Genomic DNA, 19,921 nt, shown 5'->3' on the forward strand with positions numbered 1-19,921 from the left:
TCTCCTCTCCTCTGTGCATTTAACTTCTTTACTGCACCTCCTTTCAGCAAATTTACACTCCTCTGTTGAACCACCCTCCCTCTAACACAACTTCTCTAACACACCTTCCCTTTAATCATAACTTTTCTGTTCCTTATCCCACTACAGTTCCAATCGCTCAAACTTCCTCGATCAAATTCATCTTTTCTCCACCATTCCTGTGCTCATCTCTGCCATCTCTGCTTACCTACCGCTCTCCTCACTTCCCTAGCATTCACATCTTTCCTTTACTGTACTGCAATGCAGCAGAGCGGATCTGGGCGCAGCTCAGGGAACCTGAGAGAGCAGCCCTCTGTCAGCTCGCCTGCACTGGCAAGGATGCGTCTTAATCACACTGCACTGCCTGTCTCTCCTTTACTCTCCACATCAGGCATACAGTCTAAAGTGGATCAGTTTGTTTGAAACTGAAACTGATATTGATTCATAGATAAGTGAATCTGTTGCGCACATCCTTTTCACAGCAGCAGAAAAATCTTCTAGCAAATAAGACTTCTGTATGGTTCTGTATAAATATGTATTATTAAATGAGTGAAAACTCTATTAATTTACTATTGTTTCTGCAGTATATACTATGCACTGTGCATAATAATTAAATAATTACAGTCTCAGTTTGTAAAATGTTTGATTCATGATTTGATTGGGCTAACAGCTTTTAAGACATTTTCAAACAGCTACATTTAAAAATACAATGTGATGAGAATTTTGACTATAGCATGGATACTACTACTTGAAACATTTGTTGTGGCATTTTTTCTTAAGAATAGAAGACAGCATATTATGTGTAGTATTCAGTGGATAGTACACTAGTTTTACATTTCAGACTCAGACCCACAAGGGATTTGATTTTATTTGCAACCTGGGTGCAAGCCACCGTGAATTGCAAACTGAAAAATAAACTCTTAAGAAACTAAAAGAAAGCATCTGCAAAGAACATAAAGGTCTATGCAGCTCTGTGATAAAAGGCCTTTTTAACAGGGATCTTAAAGCACATCACAGTTCTTATTTAAAACACTGTTTCTGGTGTCAGTAAGAGGATCAGTTGATTTCATCACAAGCAAATGCTCAGAAAAGTAAAATCCGACTGGAGCCGTCCTGCTTGAGAAATAATGAAGCGGATTGAGGTCGGCCCTGAAGCCCAATCTCAAAACCAAAGCGAAAAGCTTCTAATTTCATGGCTGTATGATATTGTGACAAAATAAAAACAATTTAAAAACAAATCCGATGGTTTCATTAATTTTCTATCATCCTGACATGGCAGAACGAGTCTAATTTACATGAAAACAGACTGAATTAGCAACTTGGGAAGCTTTGCGCTTTAGTGTTAGTGAAACAAATAATAAATGCCACGCAAGCGTACATAATGAAAATCCTTTAATATTTTGCACATAGATATATTCATATTATTATTGTTATAATAATGACTGTAAGTCAAAAATAATAGTCATTATATGCATATAAAACTAATCCATTAATTTACTATATGTACTATGCTGTATTTTTTGCATATAAAACAACGTGAAGAAACACCTCATTAGCTTATATACAGGAGCTTGGAGGGAAGGAATAATAAATCCAATAAACACACACACATACACACACAGAATCAGTGAAAACACTGATGAGGTTATTCAGTCACTGACAACATGTACAGAGTCCATTCTGCTTTCGTAACACAAACATCTTGCACTGGTGTCAGTCATGTAAAAAACGATCCAAGAGATGGAAAACTAGCAAACATTATACTGATACTCCTTGATAGATGCCTGGATGAAAAATGAGCAATAGAGATATTTCAAATAGCTTTGGTTGAAAAGAAACTGCATAAATAAACATCAAGGGCAGGGAAGCACCTTCAGAGAAGCCACAGCGTTGTGTTTCATGTGTCCTATTGCTACTCAGAATGATACAGAGAGACACGATATAGAGAGAGGGACGGCTCGAGTGTTTGATTACCCAAATGAAGTACTGTTAAACATCTGTAAACCACAGGAGATATTTAGATTCTCATAGTCGTGTGTGGGTGTGTCTGTTTCTGTGGTTTGTGCCAGGGTCATCTTTCACCCCAAAAACATCCTGCGTCTCGCTCCAGTCCCCACTGAAATGATCGCACCAGAGGGTCCACAAAGGGATTGATGTTATGAAAACTCAAAGGGGGTCTGCCTGCTCAGGGATGGAATGCCTGGTGAGAGCTGGGCTCCAGGGGCCCCTGCATCAATCCGAACCTCCAAGCAACAGCGTGGTCAAGAGGAGCCATCAAAACTGTGGAGACACAAATTTCGCTTTAGCTGTTGAAGTTTACAGCAATAAAACACCAAAGTAGAATTTTTTGAGTTTTAAAACATCTACATGCTAGTGTACTCTTAAAATTTGGGAAAATAAACTTTTAGCCCATATATGCATTTACAACCTTTTGTTTAAATATTGATGTTCCCATGGTACAAAAAGAAGTACATTTGAGTATACCATTAAAAATAGTATTTATTACAAAACTAGTATGCTTTTAAAGTCAGTTCACACTGCACCAACAGATGCCAACAAACATCGACAGGCATGTTCATCGGGTTTTGTCAGATCAGTTTGTTAGCCCTGTTGGCGTTGGTCGGCACTTTTTTTTTCCGACTGAACATGCTGAAATGGAAGTTTGTTGGGTTGGCTATCAGCACTGGCTGTGACTGTCTGTGCAGTGTGAATTGGTTTTAAAAGGATGAAAAGGACACACAATCACATTTGATTTACAATTAAATTGAATTGTGTTATAATTTACATTTATATTAAGTGTGATTATTTGAACTTAAGTATATTAATGTCAGTACACTACTTTTTCATAATTATTTCTATTGTCTTTACACAAGTCCACAGTCGAATCCATTTATAGTAACTAAAATATATTTTAGCTTGGTTAATATTATGAGCACTATGTTGCAAAACCTAACAAATTGGCCTTAAAAAAATATACTTAAGCGCATAGCATTTTCAGATACTTAGTTACATTTACAACTAAATGAAATTGTATCATAACTTACATTTTTTGTGATTAGTTGAACTTAGTTGAAGGTTGCTTTTTCACCAAAGTACATTAGGGTCTTTCTTTAAGTGCACTACTTTTTCAAAATTATTTCTATTGTCTTTTCAATATGTATAAGTCCACAGTGAACGCATTTTTTGTAACTAAAATATACTTTACCTATACAGTACCTTGTTAATATCATGAGCAGTATGTTGGAAAAACTTGTAAATTGGCCTTAAAAGAATAAACTTAAGTGCATACCATTTTCAGACTCTTAATTACATTTACAATAAAATTAAACTGAATTAAAACTTACATGTATGTGTGATTACTTGAACTTAAGTACATAAGTACTACACTTAAGTACATTAAGGTCTTACTGTAAGTGTACACTTCTAAGTAATAGTAATCTAAGTAATTTTTTTTATAGTTATTTCTATTGTCTATGCAATATGTGTAAGTCCACAGGCGAATCATTTATGGTAAAAAACATACTTTACCTGTACCTGGTTAATATTATGGATATTTTGTTAGAAAAACTAACATCCACCAAAGTGTGTTACTTCTGTGGAACAGTTTTGAATTTAGAGCTTTTCCATCTCTGTTCTTTTTGTGTAATTTTTGCTGAAACTTGTACATCCCATATTTAAATATTATACTATTGTAATGATAAAATTGAGTTTCACTTAAAATATAGTAACAATAAGCAAATTATAATTATACGTGCTTTACGTGTGCTTTGATATGTTCGTCAACACCAAAATAATTGTATAAAGTATTACAAAGTGCACTTTTTAAAAGTGTTAAAGAACAACTGAAAAAAATTTAGTTTTTCAAGTATTATATTATCTGCAAGTACATTTTTTAAAACGGACTTTTAAAATTTGAAATACACTACAAGTGCACCTTCAGTACAATTAATAATGCACATGCATCGATTTTTTCCCATCAAATGCCAGCAGCCGATTAGTTTTTACATTTTCAGTAAGAAAAGTAGCTTATTTTAGAGTTGTATACTGTGATGGCCTGTAGGTCTGGCCTGTTTCCTTGTGTCTGGTTTGTTCTTTGTTGTAGGGGGCGTGGCTATCGGTTGTCAGTGAGATTGGGGACACCTGGGCCCAGGTGTTTCACGCCCTTCATAAACCTAGCACTCTCTTTGTTAAGGGAGAGCCCTTCTCACCCGTGCAATAATTGCTTTGTTCATGCAACACGCAACAGTATACGTTCCATTCATCCAAACATGCACCTCATTCTACTGACCTTACTGATGTTCACACTTCACGGTTGTATTATGTTATGTTAGTGGTTGTATCTGTGTTTTTGTTTAGTTAATACATTTCATAATAAATAATAATATATAATAATAAAAATATAATAATACATTTAAAACTGCGTCCTTCTATTTTTGTCATGGCTTTAGAGCCAGGTCATGACAATACTAGCATACTACTCTTGCTATTCCAAATACATCTTATTTCAACACTGGACAGAAATATGTAGAGCGATTTAATGTGGTCTTCACATACATACATGTGTCATCATTTACTAACCTCTGTTTTGTTCTCACCCTGTATAAGTTTCGTTTTTCTGTGAAACAAAACAACAACAAGAACAAAAAAAAGAGATCTTCAGGAGGGCTTTAGTTATTCATTCAAGTAAAATGGATGGTGATTTATACTGTCAAGCTCCAAAATAGGCTAAAAGCCACCAGAAATGAACTCCATAGGACTTGTGCTCTATATTTCAAGTCTTCTGAAGTGCCTCTATTGTATTTTAAACATATGCAGCATTTTTCAAACTTGCTTTTGTCGACTAAATGCAAGCATAAATAACACTTGAGAACTCCAGCAAAGGGTTTTTTTGGGAGCTTGACAGTATATATAATATTTGTTTGTTATACAGAGGAAAGGCAATAATACAGGGAGGGGTCTGAACATGAAGGTGAGTAAATGATGACAACATTTAACATTTATTGACAGGTTTTACAAGAGGATTACAGAAATCATCCCTGTATGGCATGGAAGTTGGTGTCTTTAATTACAACAAATTGAAAATCAAGGGGAAAATCATAATCCCTGTGAAATCTTGATGGGATTGGTGAGTAATCCCTAAGGACAAACGTCTGCCTTTCAGCTATTAAATATGAACAAAAACATTTTCTGCCCCTGCTGGGCATCCTTATGAGATCCCTGATAGACAGAGTCACCTCTACCATTGTATTCATACACATATGGATGCATATATGCATGGAGCATGGGGACATGTGAGCTCTGTTTTTAACTATAGTAAGCTGCCTTGCTGTGTTACGTCTCTTTTTGACAGCCCTCTAACTGAAATGAAAATTGAAATGCTCTATAGACAGCAACCCCATTAGGATCAGCCTCAGACAGCACAGTCTGTTCATGCATATTGCACACAAAACTGGAAAGCACTTGGGAAAATCAGATCAGACAGAACTCTGACTGCTTCACAATTTCCGGGAGCCGGGGTGAGCAGGTCAGTCTGCCAGGAAATACAATTCTGTGTACCTACTTAATATAATGAGCATTTTGGTGTCTCTGGATTTGTGGTGGTTAGATTTTTGAAAGATTCTCTTTCTTAACATTTAACATTTTAACATTTAACATTTAATCATTTAGCAGACGCTTTTATCCAAAGCGACTTACAAATGAGAACAATAGAAGCAGTCAGGTCAACAAGAGAACAACAACAGAATACAAGTGCCATGACAAGTCTCAGTTAGTCTAGTATAGAACGCATAGCCAGGTATATATAATTTTTTTTTTTTTTTTTTTATTAAATGAAAAAAGAGACAAGAAAAGGAAAAGTACTGGTGTTAGAAGGTTAAGTGCAGGCGAAAAAGATGAGTTTTTAGATGTTTCTTGAAAATGAGTAAAGACTCAGCTGTACGAATTGAGATTGGGAGGTCATTCCACCAGCTGGGCACAGTCCAGGAAAAGGTCCGTGAGAGTGATTTTGAATTTCTTTGGGATGGCACCACAAGGCGTTGTTCACTTGCAGAACGCAAACTTCTTGAGGGCACATAGGATTTAACCAGTGAGTTTAGGTAAGTTGGTGCCGTCCCAGTGGTCGTCTTGTAGGCAAGCATCAGTACCTTGAATTTGATGCGAGCAGCTACTGGTAGCCAGTGTAACCTGATGAGGAGAGGAGTAACATGAGCTTTTTTTGGCTCATTGAAGACAACCCTCGCTGCTGCATTCTGGATCATTTGCAGGGGCTTGACAGTACATGCAGGAAGGCCCGCCAAGAGAGCATTACAATAGTCCAGTCTAGAGAGAACAAGAGCTTGGACAAGAAGTTGGGTTGCTTGCTCTGACAGGAAGGGTCTAATCTTCCTAATGTTGTATAAGGCAAACCTGCAGGACCGGGTCGTTGTAGCAATGTGGTCAGTGAAGCTTAATTGATGATCCATCACAACTCCTAGGTTTCTGGCTGTCCTCGAAGGAGACAGCCAGACAGCCTTTCTCTGCAACTTGTTTTTTTCTGTAGAACTGTGGAACTATTTCAGTGAGTTTGTTGGTATGTAAATATTTGGTAGAATAATTCAATTTGTAATCACTTGGAACTTTTTTTTTTTCATTGATACTTTAAATAAATTATGTTTACATTTGTCATTTTGTCATATTTACAGAAAATCTGCACTTACTGTAGTTTGTTGCAATCCATCAGCAAAGGATAGAATGCTGCCTTAGCTGTTGCTCTTTCTTGTAAGGCAGCATTATTTAGCTGCCTACTGTTTTGAAATAGCTTTCACTTCAGGAGCACACCAGTGATGCCTTAAAATGCTGTCTATGTAGGCAGCTCACTTGGTTTTGGAACAGAGCCGAAGTCATTTGAGCTGAACTCACCTGTCCCAGAGCTTCACGTTCCTGCAGTTGTTGCTGCAACATCCTGCTGATATCAAAGCTGTGAAGATAAAAAAAAAATTTTTTACAGTTATATTCAGTTTTTGCAGTGCATCAAGGTTGTGATGTCATTATATATACTGGAAAGTTTCCATTTATGTTTAAGTTTCTTCATGGAACCATAAAGTAGATGCCAAAAAAAATCAAGGAACCAAGGACACTGAAAAATGGGCAATTGCTGTTGTCCTTGAGATGACTTATAGCAGCTTATTGTCATAATACAGTCCTCAAAAACGGGCACAGAATGAAAAGCATTTAGATCTGGCTTTTCACAGAGGTGTTGGTAAATTTCATTGTGGTTTGTGCACATTAAGGCTGACACCGAGGGTGGTCTGTAGGAAATAAGAGGCTCTTGACATAATTTGTTGCCCTCACAGCGCCTGAGTAGTTATTTTCTCTTTTTAAGGTTTAGTTGCACACTGGAGACCACAGGCAAACCCTCCTGTTTTCCTTCTTTACAGAGCCTGGCGACAACATTTTCTCCTGCATGTCTGCCCAGACTAAATCAACTGTGAACCTGTCTGCTTTTCCCATATGCTGCCCCGTCAAACACACACACAAGCAGACACAGTACCAGTCCTTTGGGCTGAAAAACCTCACTTTGTGGATGGTGTATTTACCAGAGTAAGAGCATATGGTTAAATACAATTCACAGTGTCACTTCTACATTCTCATTCAGACTCTTCTTAAGAGTAGCTACTGACATGCACCTTTCATTGGCAGGCTCATCAAGGCTTAGCCAGTTTTCCTGTACTCTGAACTGTTCAAAGTCATTCGATATTCATTCAGATAGTGATGACACATCCATTCTTCCTGAACTCTCCTCCATTAAGCCGGCATCAGTAGTGCTCTGTTTCATTCACCACTTCTGTTTTTTCATCTCGTTATCATATTTGCTTCAGGCGTGCATGCGCAGTCAGCCATAAAAGATTCATGCCAGGCTGTGGACTTCTAAGAAACACTTTAGGAGGCTTTAGCAGAAATCCTGGCCAGTTTATCCGCTAACATTCACAACGTGAAAGCGGATAAAGCCCAGGAACAACCGGGAACGCAGAGCAAAACTGATGTCCTGGAGAGAGATAGACCCTCTGCTTTGATCAAACAGAAGATAATAAGAACGACAAAGAGGTTTTGGACTCTGCTCCACAAATGCTCAAAGGATGATCAAGGATAAGGATCAAATCAATATTTGTTGATGAAACAAATCAAAACCAAGGGTTCCCAGTATCATGCAATCAAGACAGATTTGTGTCCATTGAAGCACAGTGTACTCAAATCATACTGGATGACATGATCATCAGGCTTTGCTGGATTGGTATAAAAATTCATCCTATCTGTTTTTTAAATGCATGTTAGAGAAGATATTGTGATTCTGATTTACCCATGTTTATGGTTTTATTTGTTTTGGCCTCATAAATATTAATCAAAATGTTATTGGGCCAAAATGTTACAGAGACTTTTGACATATGTGACAGATGCAGGACCCCTCCGATCATTTAGTGCACTTATGAACCCATTGCACAGTATACAACAAATCATGACTGACATATAAATGGGAGAAAATATCTGTTGCTACTTCCATTTTATTTTGACTTTAAAGCAAAAAGGGCTACACATTTTTACAAATGACAAATTTGTTCCATTCAATTTTTAAAGTTTGAGAAGAAGAGAGCAAAACTGACCATAAATAGACAATTTGGTTAATTTGCTGAGATTTCTATGACCAAAAATAAGATTATTCTGACAGATTATAATGTAAATCAATGTCACGCATAAATACATCAGTTGTCACTCTATATCTGCCAATAATGTATTATCACAATGATATTTAAATGCTTAATTTTATTATCAAAGCTCTGTAGTTTTTTATTGTGAAGGTCAAAACGTATATTACAATGAAGACTGAGAGATGAACAAATAAACTTTAATCAAATGTCTGATATATACTGTAATGCATGATTTTTCTAAAAACTGATGAATACATTCAAAGTGTTCATGTTGAATATTACTGACAGTGTAATAGCAAAACGTGTTCTACGACCTGAAGGTGAACATTTATACAATTATACTAAAAGGCCTTTAAAACATTTTTTTTTAAGTATGAAGTCTTTTGGGGTTATTGAATTAATAGATCATTTATGCTGAACATGGCATGATATCAAAATCTTGTTGCATCCTATACCATTAACATTAACAATCATTATACAAGGCTTTACGTTATAATAATGCCCTAAGCATGCGTTTAGCTCTTGAGCTTGAATATTGAAATTGCATTGTGTGGGCTTTTATAATGTCACTGCGCTTCTTGGCTGGTAGCTTATAATGTTCAATTTGCCCTGAGAGCTCATGGGCTGATATTCATGCAATGTGTTGTGACTCGGATCTGTCAGATAGAGCCTATCCTGAGAGGGGTCACTGAGGTCAAGATGTGTGATTTCATATTTGTACAAACTTCTGTCAAGATGAATATCTCTTTCACATTCTCCCATCTCTATAACAAATACACAAACACACTGCTACAGCAAATGCACACAGACTTACACATTTCCATCATTGTAAAACAGGGATTATGGGAGAATGTCCTATATTTTTACAGATCATGGAAATGCTTAAGCTCTGAAAGTGGGGGGGGGGGGTCACAAAATTCACTAAGAAGAAGAGCTACTTGCTCTATTCTCAGTTATTTGGAATTAATAATTAAAATAAAACAGTTATAAATCGATATAGACATCATAAGGTCAACTTGCACACACTTTTGGAAAAAAAAATATTATTATTATTTTTTTCACCAATGTGGACATTTGCTTGCAATCTATTTGTACCGTCATTTTTATTATTCAAAGGCATAATTCCAAGTAGTTTCATAAATACTTGCCTATAAAAGCACAGATGTTGTCTTAGTTAATTATTTTCATACATCTGCACTTCTAATGACCCTAATTCTGCATGTTCTCCAAACATCAGCCTCTGCAGAGGAAATATGTCTTTTGTAACCAGATCAGATTTTGCTCCATTCTTGGGACTTTAGCAATATATGCAGCAAAAAATGCATGAAAAATGACAATGGGTGCGTACAATTTTCTTATTTATACGCACATTTGAACTTCTCACGATAACTTTCCGCCTAATTCACAACACGTGCGTACGCACATGAGCTTGTTCTTAAGCTCGTTCTTCTGTTAGTGAATTTGGAGTCTTCTAAATGAGCGCCCGCGTGCATGTGGTCAGTAATTAGCATAATTCACGCCCAAACCAGCTCCATATAAGGGCTTTCCACAACGAGGCACTTGTACAGAGAAAGACAATTATGGCACCGAAACAAAAGACAAAGAAAAATAACTTTAACGATAATGAACGTGAGGTTTTGCTGCCGGGGGTGGAAGCCAGGAAAAATTATTTGTTATTTAAAAGTGTATCCACTGGCATAACGGGCACAGGTAAAAAGGAAGTATGGGTTAAACACAGGCTTGGAGATAAGGTGGTATAGGGTGAGAGTGGTTGGTGATGTGGCTTAGGTGTTGTTCCAGTGAGTTGAATAAATCAATGAGGACTTCTCTGGGCAACCTAAAGCGACTGAACAGCTATTCGTCACTCTCCGCGAACATATCTGTGCGCTCTCTAAAGACGCGCTCTCTCCTTAGAGCACGCACCGCGATGTCTTCAAGCAGTAGCCTACCAAGTGTGCCATGCCTACATGCCATGATTAATGCGTACGTGTGGTATAAGTTGTTCTTGAATCTTTTCGTACATTTAGAATAAATTTTAGTACGAAAGTTTTTGATGAATCATGATTTATTCGTGAAAACGTCCGTACGCACATTTCAGGCAAAAATCTGTGCCTACGCATATTTAGTGAATGAGACTCAATGTTTGCCATATGCTTTAATTTCTTGTTGTAGCATAACAACTGTGCAGAAAAATAATCTGTGAAATTAAAGATTAACCAAAATCTAATTTCTGAGATTTAAAGCCCTTAGACTCGGCGAAAATAAATGAATAAAAAGAAAAGATGTTTCAGCGACCGTGGAAATTCTCTCTGAATGCTAATTATTTTGTCTGTTCAATTTTGCTGGTTGTGTGATTCAAGTAAAAAGAGCTGAAATTGCTTACAGCACTTTTAAACACACTAAAATAATGTCATATACTGTATCATCCAAAGAATAGCCACAATGGACCTCTCAGAGCATGCAAACTGAAGGTCATTGCCTAATGAAGCTCACAGCACATTCATGCATCTCACGACTGTGTTAAACCATATCCCTTCAGACAGAGTCACGTTCAGTTCAGATTTAGTTTTCTTAATCACACACATAACTTATTATTTTCATATTAAACACAAAAACAACAGGATTTTACTGTGTGCTACTGCTGAAATACATGGAAATAGGAAACCTGTCAGAAAACAGTTGTTTTTGCAGCTATGCATGGTGCAAAAACACGTGGAGATGCAGGGTTTTTTTTTTTTTTTTTTGAGAAACGTACAATCCTCACACAAAGCCATGACTCAACAATCTGAGCTGAGCCCGCCGTGACAATCCATTAGAGGCCCATGACTAAGAGCTCACTGTAATATTCTTTCCCAGGGAAAAAAAAACACTCAAATATGGTGCACAGGGGAAGAATTATAGGACGTTTTCTAACTTGCCAGATCCTGTTTTTGTTAAAACCTTAACCTTAAACCTGGCCACTGCCTAAATGTAAGCCTATTACTCTCTATAACATTTTTGAGCATCAGTTAAACAATGCTAAAGAAGACAAGGAGCCCATATATATCATTCAATAAATTTCACATGCGAGTCAGTTCCTTTTTTAGTTTTTTCACCTTTATATAAAATAATATTTACATATTTTTGCATCTTAGATTTGTAAATTAAATTTCTATTGGACACAGTTGATGTTATTGCCTAATTATTTTTATATTTTTACAACCAAAGTCATTGGTGTCTTTTAACTGAAAATAAAATAGAATAAATGCAACCTTTAATAATAACTTGTTAAAGAGTATAAACTGTACTAAAATAAAATAAAATATAATGTAACCTTTACTAAAATTATTTAAATTAAATAAAACAAAAATGTAAACTTCACTATACAATAATTTGTTAAAAGTGTAAACTGTACTTAAGTAAAATTTAATTTATTTTCTAAAAACAAATTATAAAATAAAATAATACAAATGCAACCTTCCCTATACAATATATTTGTAATTTTAACTAAAATAAATATGTAAAAAAAATGGAACCATTATACAGTAAAATTACAAAATTAAAATTGTATTACTAAAATAAAATAAAATAAAATTACTTTAGTTTTTTTTTTAATGTAACTTTTATTATAAAGGGTGTAAACTTTGCTAAATGAAATGAAATTAAATTAAATTGAAATGAAATGAAATTAAATTAGCAAGGGCTTGAGTGTTTACCTGATTATTCAGCAGGACACCTGTAAGACTGTTAGTGGAAGTGGGGGAAAGGTCTTTGCCTACTGTATGTGTGGAGGTAAACATTAAGAAAGCCGTCAGCTTCTGGGCTAAATTTAGAGCCGGAGTCAGAGGGGGCTATCTCCCAAGATCACATAGGAGCACACACAACATTAAGGCTCAAACTAACACACTCCCATTTCAGATACAGGTCTGCCTAAACCACAGGCTTCCCTGGAGACTGAGAGTTTGAGACTGAAGAGGTCTGACTTCTGTATTATCAGAAGTCGTGTAATGGCCGCTTTGTCTCCTCTTTTAAAGCCTCGCTCTCATCTGAATTATTAGGAAGGTCTGAGATTTGCCAGAGTTGGAACTGAAGTGAAAGTAGCTGAGAAAGAAATCTCACATGCATAAGAGTTTCAAAAGTTTTAAGCAGAAAAGCTAAAACAAGCACACTGATGTAATTCAACATGCTAGAAAACATGATCATGTCACTGAGTTTATGAGAGAAGCAGCGATGTCAGCTTCAAATGACTTCAAATTCAAATTTATTTCACAATCGCTCCATGCTATTGTATGGCTTCTGGGTCACATGGAATACTTTTATGATTTTTATTTTTTATGGTGCTTAGTTTGCAAAGCTCACTACAGCTGGATGGAAAAGATTGAATACTGTATTATTAAAAATGTTCCACAGAAGAGACAGGACGGGTCTGGCATGACATGTTGGTGAGTAAATGATGACAGAACTTTCATTCTTGGGTGAACCGGTCCTTTAACCTTGCTCTGTTTAAAAACAAACACTCTGGTCCCTCCATCTGTTCATTGTGCGGGGTCAGCAAAAAAATATAAATACAAATCTGAGCCAAGCGATAGAGAGAGAAACAAAGAATGGAGCACCCATTTTTCTCTGCCTATAAAACAATGCCCTCATTTAAATGTTCAGACTTTTCAAGTCATCAGAATATTGACAGATGCTGCCAAATACTGCCTGTATGGAAACAGCTTTCATGTGAATTTCCAGCATGAGCCGACAGCATTAGCTACTGTACAACGTGATTCCCATGCAAAGTCCAAATAAAGCCGCCCTGCGTCTTACCCAGAAAAAAGGTTAGCAGCAGGATGGCATATAGATTAGTTTAGATGAGGTCAAGAGGGGCTTGTTTTCATGCAGGATTTCAGCGAAAAACGCAGAGGGATTGTCTTGTGACGCTGTTATTTAGATGCTCATTTATCTGAACTTTGTTGGCTGAAGTCACTGTGATGTTTATGATCATGTGCTCTGGCTTTTTGAATAATAGCCGCACGCTAAGAAAGCAGAAAAATAATAATTCTCTGAAAACCTCTTACAGGATCATCCAGAGCTACGCACAAGTTTAATTCCCACAACAAATACTACGTTTATGATTTGTACCAACTGCACACACTGCAACACACTCCATTTGAATTAATAGCTACATAATGCAATGTCAATATGGTAAAGACTTCCATCATGCCGGTCTGCAAATAGACATACAGCTCTTATGTCACAACTGTGATATAATCCTGGTTAAACTTTGATATGACAGTAATATAACTTAAAAATGCAGTTTACTACAAAATAAATAAATAGCATTGGCTGTCTAGGCACCATGACCGCAACAGTAAATGCTGACAATACTGATCGATTCTCTGTAAAACCAACAAATACAGATGCCAGAACAATGTTTTTCAAAATATCTTATTTAGTTTGGTGGGAAAATGTTTATAGGTTTTCTTTTTTGTAGTGTACTACCCCTTTAAAACCAATACTTTCCACACACTCTATTAGATCATCAACACTGCAAAGCATTTCAGAGCTGCATTAGGGTCGCTCAGAGGAAGATATGGATGATGTGGAAGTGTTACAGGGTCAGTGGACGTGTGGTTTTTCCTTTGGGACCAACACCAGAAGAGACTGTGACAGTGACAAATGTCTACAGCAGCATTACAGACACGTAGGACAATGCTGAAACCACAGTATCCAACAACAACAGTCATCTTGTTAGCAATTACCTTTTATTGTTAGTGCTGAGCTGAAAGCCATTCTTGTGGTTCTTTGCCAGTTGTAAAGCTAATATCTTTCAACAACTATTATCGATTTCATTTTGACAGTGAGAGAATGTTATTTCGTCACCAGGAAGGTGCTACCGTAAACGTAACAAATAAATCTTATCTGATATGAGGGAAGCTAATGTAACTGTAGAGAGTCAGCTAAAGAAGTTCTTCTGTATTTTGAGTTATTTAAATATGGACATCAATCTGCTCTTTCTTGGTCCTTATTTCACCTTAAGGGGGCATTTCTTGAAGCTAATGAATGCAAAGTGAGTCACATCTTTCACCTTGAGGTGAGTGTTTTATGGACGGTGTGAACTATGGGCTACTCAGCATGTTCTCCTGTAGAAATCGTTATCTGCAGCTGTGGGATATGCACATAGCTGCCTAGCGCCTTTGATTTGAACCATTTCTCTAGTGTGTGTTTGTGTGTGTTTATTTAAAATCATGAGATTTTGAACAGTCAACATCTTTTCTCTCACAAGCTAGCAATTTCATAAAGTACTTACATAAAGCAGCAGAAAGACAAAGCTTAGAGTTATGTCTGAATATGTCAACTTCCCTGCTATATAAATGCTACATTTTACTATTCCATGACGCTGAAGAAGAAGAGTTGTGAATGGCAGTGAAACGACACATGACAAAGCCAATATGGCGGATGTAGAAGTCCCAATTACATTCTTACTGCACACATATGTAGAACATACTTTTTTAACAGACTAAGAAAGTTCTTCAGGTGTACTCAGTGTGTGATTTTAAATGAAGCATATGATTTATCATTTCACCTATTATGTGTGTGCATGCATGCTGAAGTATTGGTCCTGCATTAGCATGATCTTTGTGATGGTTTTTGCTAATGTAAATTCAATGGTTTTTAATACATGGTATTCCATAGTATTCTCTATAGAGGACCTCTTAGTACCAAACCACGCTATTGTACATTTTTAGTACTAGTACTAGAGATGTGCATTTCTTAAATGATGCAAAATAGGACACTGTCTGTATGGTAACATCTAACGCAGTGTCCAGTTGTTTAGATTTGATACTCATTGATACCAGGCATAGGTCTGGTGTCTCTGGAGAAATAATTAACTGTGTTTCAAGATGGATGAGCCAATCGTGAGTAACTTCAGCAGAGTCCATTGCAATCTGGCTGTGGGTGGCAGGCTAGTCTGAAGAAAACTGCAAAGACCTCGACATCAGCAATCATTAGAGATCAGGGTTATGCTGCCTTCACGTAATATTGCGGTTATCGGAAATTGGAAATTGGACATTAATGGCCTCAGGAGCCATATTTATGATTGGGAAACTCAAGAGTTTCAGAGCTGAGCGGGCCATAAACTTTAAACATGGCAGAGGAGAAAACCAAATGTGTAAATAACCGTATGATGCATATTATGTATATTTTACACAGCATTTATAACATTTATTTGACACTATATTGCTAGATTAGGGTGTACAGTCCTGCTTCTAGACGTCTTATGTCCTGCAGAGTTGAACTCCAACCTGGCCAAACACCAGATGTATCTAATAATCTTGATTAGCTTTTTCAGGCTGTTTCAGATGTAAACTCTGCAGGATAGTGCCAGGAACAGAATGGGTAATGTTTATATGGTTGCCAATGAATGGGATACAATGTACTCATGGTTGGATACTGGCTAAATATCTTCTATATATATGGCTTTAATAAAAATTCCCCAAGAAATAGGCAAGAATAAATTTGCCATACTCCATGATTCCTTTTCTTTCCAACAACAAAGCACTTGAACGTGACAATATCAATATCAAAAAATGGAAACGTGCAAATTTTTTGATCAGAGCTCTTAAAGATCTGTTTCTCATTTTACCATTTATCAGATCATATTTTTGTGTATTAGCTAATACTAAACTGGTGAACATGGGATAAAAATTGAGAAAGGAGATATATTTCTCCGGCATAAAAGCACACCTTCAGTGTTTTTTAAATATGTGAAATTTTGCAAGTCAGACCCACCATTTACGCCATTGTAAAGGCTCCGATGGTGTGGCGACAGCTCTTCTCCTGCCAATCTCCGAGGTGACATCTCTCTACCAGGGCTGCCAAACTTCCCATGTTCAGGGCTCATGCTGTACTGGTGCCTCAGCATCTCAGGACTACTTCCTCCCAGCTTGCTTTTGTCATGGTGGAGCTCTGATGTTCCTAGCAGCAGGTGTCTAGCTTCTGGACTCCCAGGCCCACTTCCTAAGCTGCCCCTGTGCCTCTGGATGTAGAGCTCAGGATTCATGGGTTGTCCTGTAGCCAGATGGTGCTTGGGATGAGTCTCCGGACTCCGGTGGCCCAGGGATCGACTGTACTTTTCTGGACTAAGCCCTCTAATCAGCCGATGGTCAGGGACAGATATGGAGCCACAGCGTGGTCGGCAGGGCTGAGGCAGTACGAAGGGATACTCCAGGCTGGTGCTTCTGTGTCGGACGGGAGGGTCAGGACTGGAGATCTCCACCCGTTCTCCTTCCCCTCTTTTCCCAGGACGAGCCTTCTGGATCTCTGGGCTTTTATTCCCAATTCCACCACTAGACGGCGGCTGTGGCTGCTTATGGTGTGGATGCTCAGAGCTGTCAGCGCTTCCAGCACTAGAAGTACTGCTTCCGTCCCCCACGTCCCGCATCAAGCTGGGTACCAAAAGCCCACTCTGGCTATCAATGGAGTTACGACACCCAATGGACCCCGTCCCACTTTGGCCTCCTTCCCTTCCACTGCCTCCTTTCTCCTCGTCTATCAGCAGACAAAGTTCCCTAAGCTCCAGGTTCTCCCGAATGACCTCATCCTGCTTGCGCTCCAGTTCTGTCAGTTTCTGAAGATAAAGTGCCACCTCCTTACGCATAACGCTGGCACTGAAGCGACCCAGACGCTGCCACTCACGCGACACCCGCTTGCCCTTTTGCCGGTCATCGTCCAGAAAACAGCACAGGTCTCGCAGTTCCCGATTGTCATCCTGCAGCTTCTGGTTTACCTCCTTCACCACAATTGGGAAAACAAAATATACAAAATGTGTTTACATATTTTAAAATGTTGCTATTCTTGAGGCCATACAAACTATATCATATCATTTATTTGATTTAATAATTCATTATGAGACTAAAGTCTAGTTAAAAGGGGTTGTTCAAGCAGAGCTCTCATGCATTTCTAACACTGATCTAAAATAGAACAGTCTAAAACTATGATTTTCTTGTATGTGCCACATTTGACAAAAAACTCTGCTTGTCCATTGAAGCAACAGCTCACCTGACACACATGAGTGCCAAATGGATTTGGCATCAATGTTACCAAACTTTGCATGACACATGATGAATGAACATGAAACTAAGATTGAAGAGCTTCAAAATATTTGCAGTGAACGTCAACTAAGCTATATTGCATGGCTTCAAAAAAAAACTTGCAAGTGTCATATGGACTATTTTTATGGAACTTGACAGATGTGGTCATTGTCTTAATATGACATAAAGCTGAAATAAAAAAAAATAATAATAAAGAATTTTTTTAAATAATCTGTTCCTTTTTAGACACCTTCGACAACACTGTGAATTTTTTTATGAATGTTTATTTATATGTAACATTCATGGTTAAAAATTGTGAAATGCTCACATTCATTCACAATGGATGTTTTACCAGCAGTTCAAACATAAATAAAAAATATAAATTATTGATTATAAATTATAAATAAATATATATATATATATATATATATATATATATATATATATATATATATATATATATATATAATACACACATATATATGTGTGTGTGTGTGTGTGTGTGTATTATATATATATATATATATATATATATATATATATATATATATATATATATATATATATATATATATATATATATATAATAAACTAAGGTACTTTGCTTATATCAGTGTTAAGTAATTTTCTTTTTTTTTTTCCAGAAGCTTTTCGTTTTAATCAAAAGAAAAGCATATAATGCAGCAAGAAAATTTTCAGTGCGTTGTTCTCAAAAGAAGAATGATGTGCACCTAGGTGCTTGTGGCACATCCTCAGAGAGCGCAGGTGTGCTACTCACCTTCAGCCCCCGGATCTCGTTCAGATGCAGCTGGAGGCTGCGGTTCACCTCCCGAATCAGATTACTGTGATCCAGAATGACGGTCATTTTATCGGCTTCGGACCTTCGGAGTCGCTGCACCAGCTCCTCTTTGCTCCATTGGAGGAGCTCTTCATCCGTGAGGTTGGAGATGTCTTCTGCTGGACTTTCATGCGCCTTGGATCCAGGCTGTGCTTGTACAGATTGTGCTTTCTCCATCAGGAGTGGCGAGCTGCTGCTGTGATACCAGGTGCTGATCAAATATTAATGATGCAGGCAGCATCCGCTGTGTTAGGAGGAGTCAGGAAGACAGAGGATGCATCGTGGAGTGATGCCCGTATCCGATGCCCTCAGAGTGGGAGTCGCCTCGAGTTTTCCCAGAGCAACAGCTGATGCAGCTGACGATTAGAAAGAAGGGGCGGCATACAGAACAAGTCCGCCCAGATTATTCAGCATCGACCCCCATTCATAGTTCTTGTAAGTTTGGGAAAGTGACGGTACAGGATAGCCGACGAGATATGGGTGATTTCAGGCGGCCCGATGCGCTCGCCTCCGTCCGCCTCTGTGCGCTCCAGCATCCTCGTGGAGATGGAGGAGGAGAGACGGCAGCATCCGCAGCCAGAGCTCCGGAGAAATGAGCGTGACTGCAGCGACCGAGTAAACTCTCTCTCTCTCTCTGTGTGTGTGTGTGTGTCTCTGCTTGTGTGTCGTAAATGTTTGTGTGTGTGAGTTGCCAAGAGGTGATGCTGCTAAAGTTGCATTTAGATATGGATCAAGCGCCATCTATGGACACATTGAGGTACTACACTACAATTTTTTAAAATTCTTCCCCCCTGTTGAAACCGTTTCAGACATTCGCTTAAGGTAAGGTAATTATGCAATTAGGGCTTGATTTAGGCCATTCACTGTATACATACGTTTGATTACACAGCTCTATGCTATCTACCTTGAACATTTTAATGAAAACCCTCTTTCGCATTTTAGAAAGGTTACGTTTTTGTATTTTTTTTTTTTTTATAAAAAAAAAAAAAAAACGTTAATATTGGCCCCTGACAGCAAATACAAAACTACCCTGAAAGAGAACAATAATATAAATATACACGTTTTTACTTTATTTAACTTTGGCACATTCAGTGACACTTTTTTACGTTTGACCTGATCCTGAATGAAATATATTAAATTACATATTAAACAAGATTCTTTGTAATGTGACTTTATCCATCCAGCCATTCTTTTTATAATATCTATATACATCTCATGAATATTCATGAACAGAGTTCAATAATGTCATGCATAGCCTATTTTATAGTTTAGTTTTGTTTGTATTGTTTGTTATCTTAATATAATAGCCTACGTTATCTCAGAAC

At 37.5% G+C, this 19,921-nt stretch overlaps 1 protein-coding gene across 2 annotated transcripts; it reads right to left on the reverse strand.

The window, feature by feature from the left end:
* Positions 1-1,415: 1,415 nt before the first annotated feature.
* LOC113091346 (coiled-coil domain-containing protein 85A-like) lies at positions 1,416-19,449 on the reverse strand. Of its 2 annotated transcripts, XM_026256802.1 has the most exons (5): positions 18,537-19,449; positions 16,458-17,457; positions 6,916-6,973; positions 4,597-4,633; positions 1,416-2,298 (listed from the first exon to the last, which is right to left on the reverse strand). In XM_026256802.1, the coding sequence occupies exons 1-5, from the start codon at positions 18,771-18,773 to the stop codon at positions 2,293-2,295; spliced, it is 1,338 nt and encodes a 445-aa protein (XP_026112587.1). In that variant the 5' UTR covers positions 18,774-19,449; the 3' UTR covers positions 1,416-2,292. The 2 variants fall into 2 exon arrangements, with proteins under 2 accessions (XP_026112587.1, XP_026112597.1); XM_026256812.1 differs by lacking the exon at positions 4,597-4,633 and having other exon boundaries at positions 18,537-19,447.
* Between the last annotated feature and the right edge of the window lie 472 nt (positions 19,450-19,921).

This window comes from Carassius auratus, chromosome 6, assembly GCF_003368295.1.
Source record: "Carassius auratus strain Wakin chromosome 6, ASM336829v1, whole genome shotgun sequence".
Classification (NCBI taxonomy): domain Eukaryota; kingdom Metazoa; phylum Chordata; class Actinopteri; order Cypriniformes; family Cyprinidae; genus Carassius; species Carassius auratus.

Coding starts and splice junctions, on each gene's coding strand:
- LOC113091346 (XM_026256802.1), bottom strand. CDS start 18,773: ATGGAGAAAGCACAATCTGTACAAGCACAGCCTGGATCCAAGGCGCAT. Junction 17,458..18,536: donor ACGAGATCCGGGGGCTGAAG/GTGAGTAGCACA, acceptor ATTGTGGTGAAG/GAGGTAAACCAGAAGCTGCA. Junction 6,974..16,457: donor CCTTTACAATGGCGTAAATG/GTGGGTCTGACT, acceptor TTATCTTCACAG/CTTTGATATCAGCAGGATGT.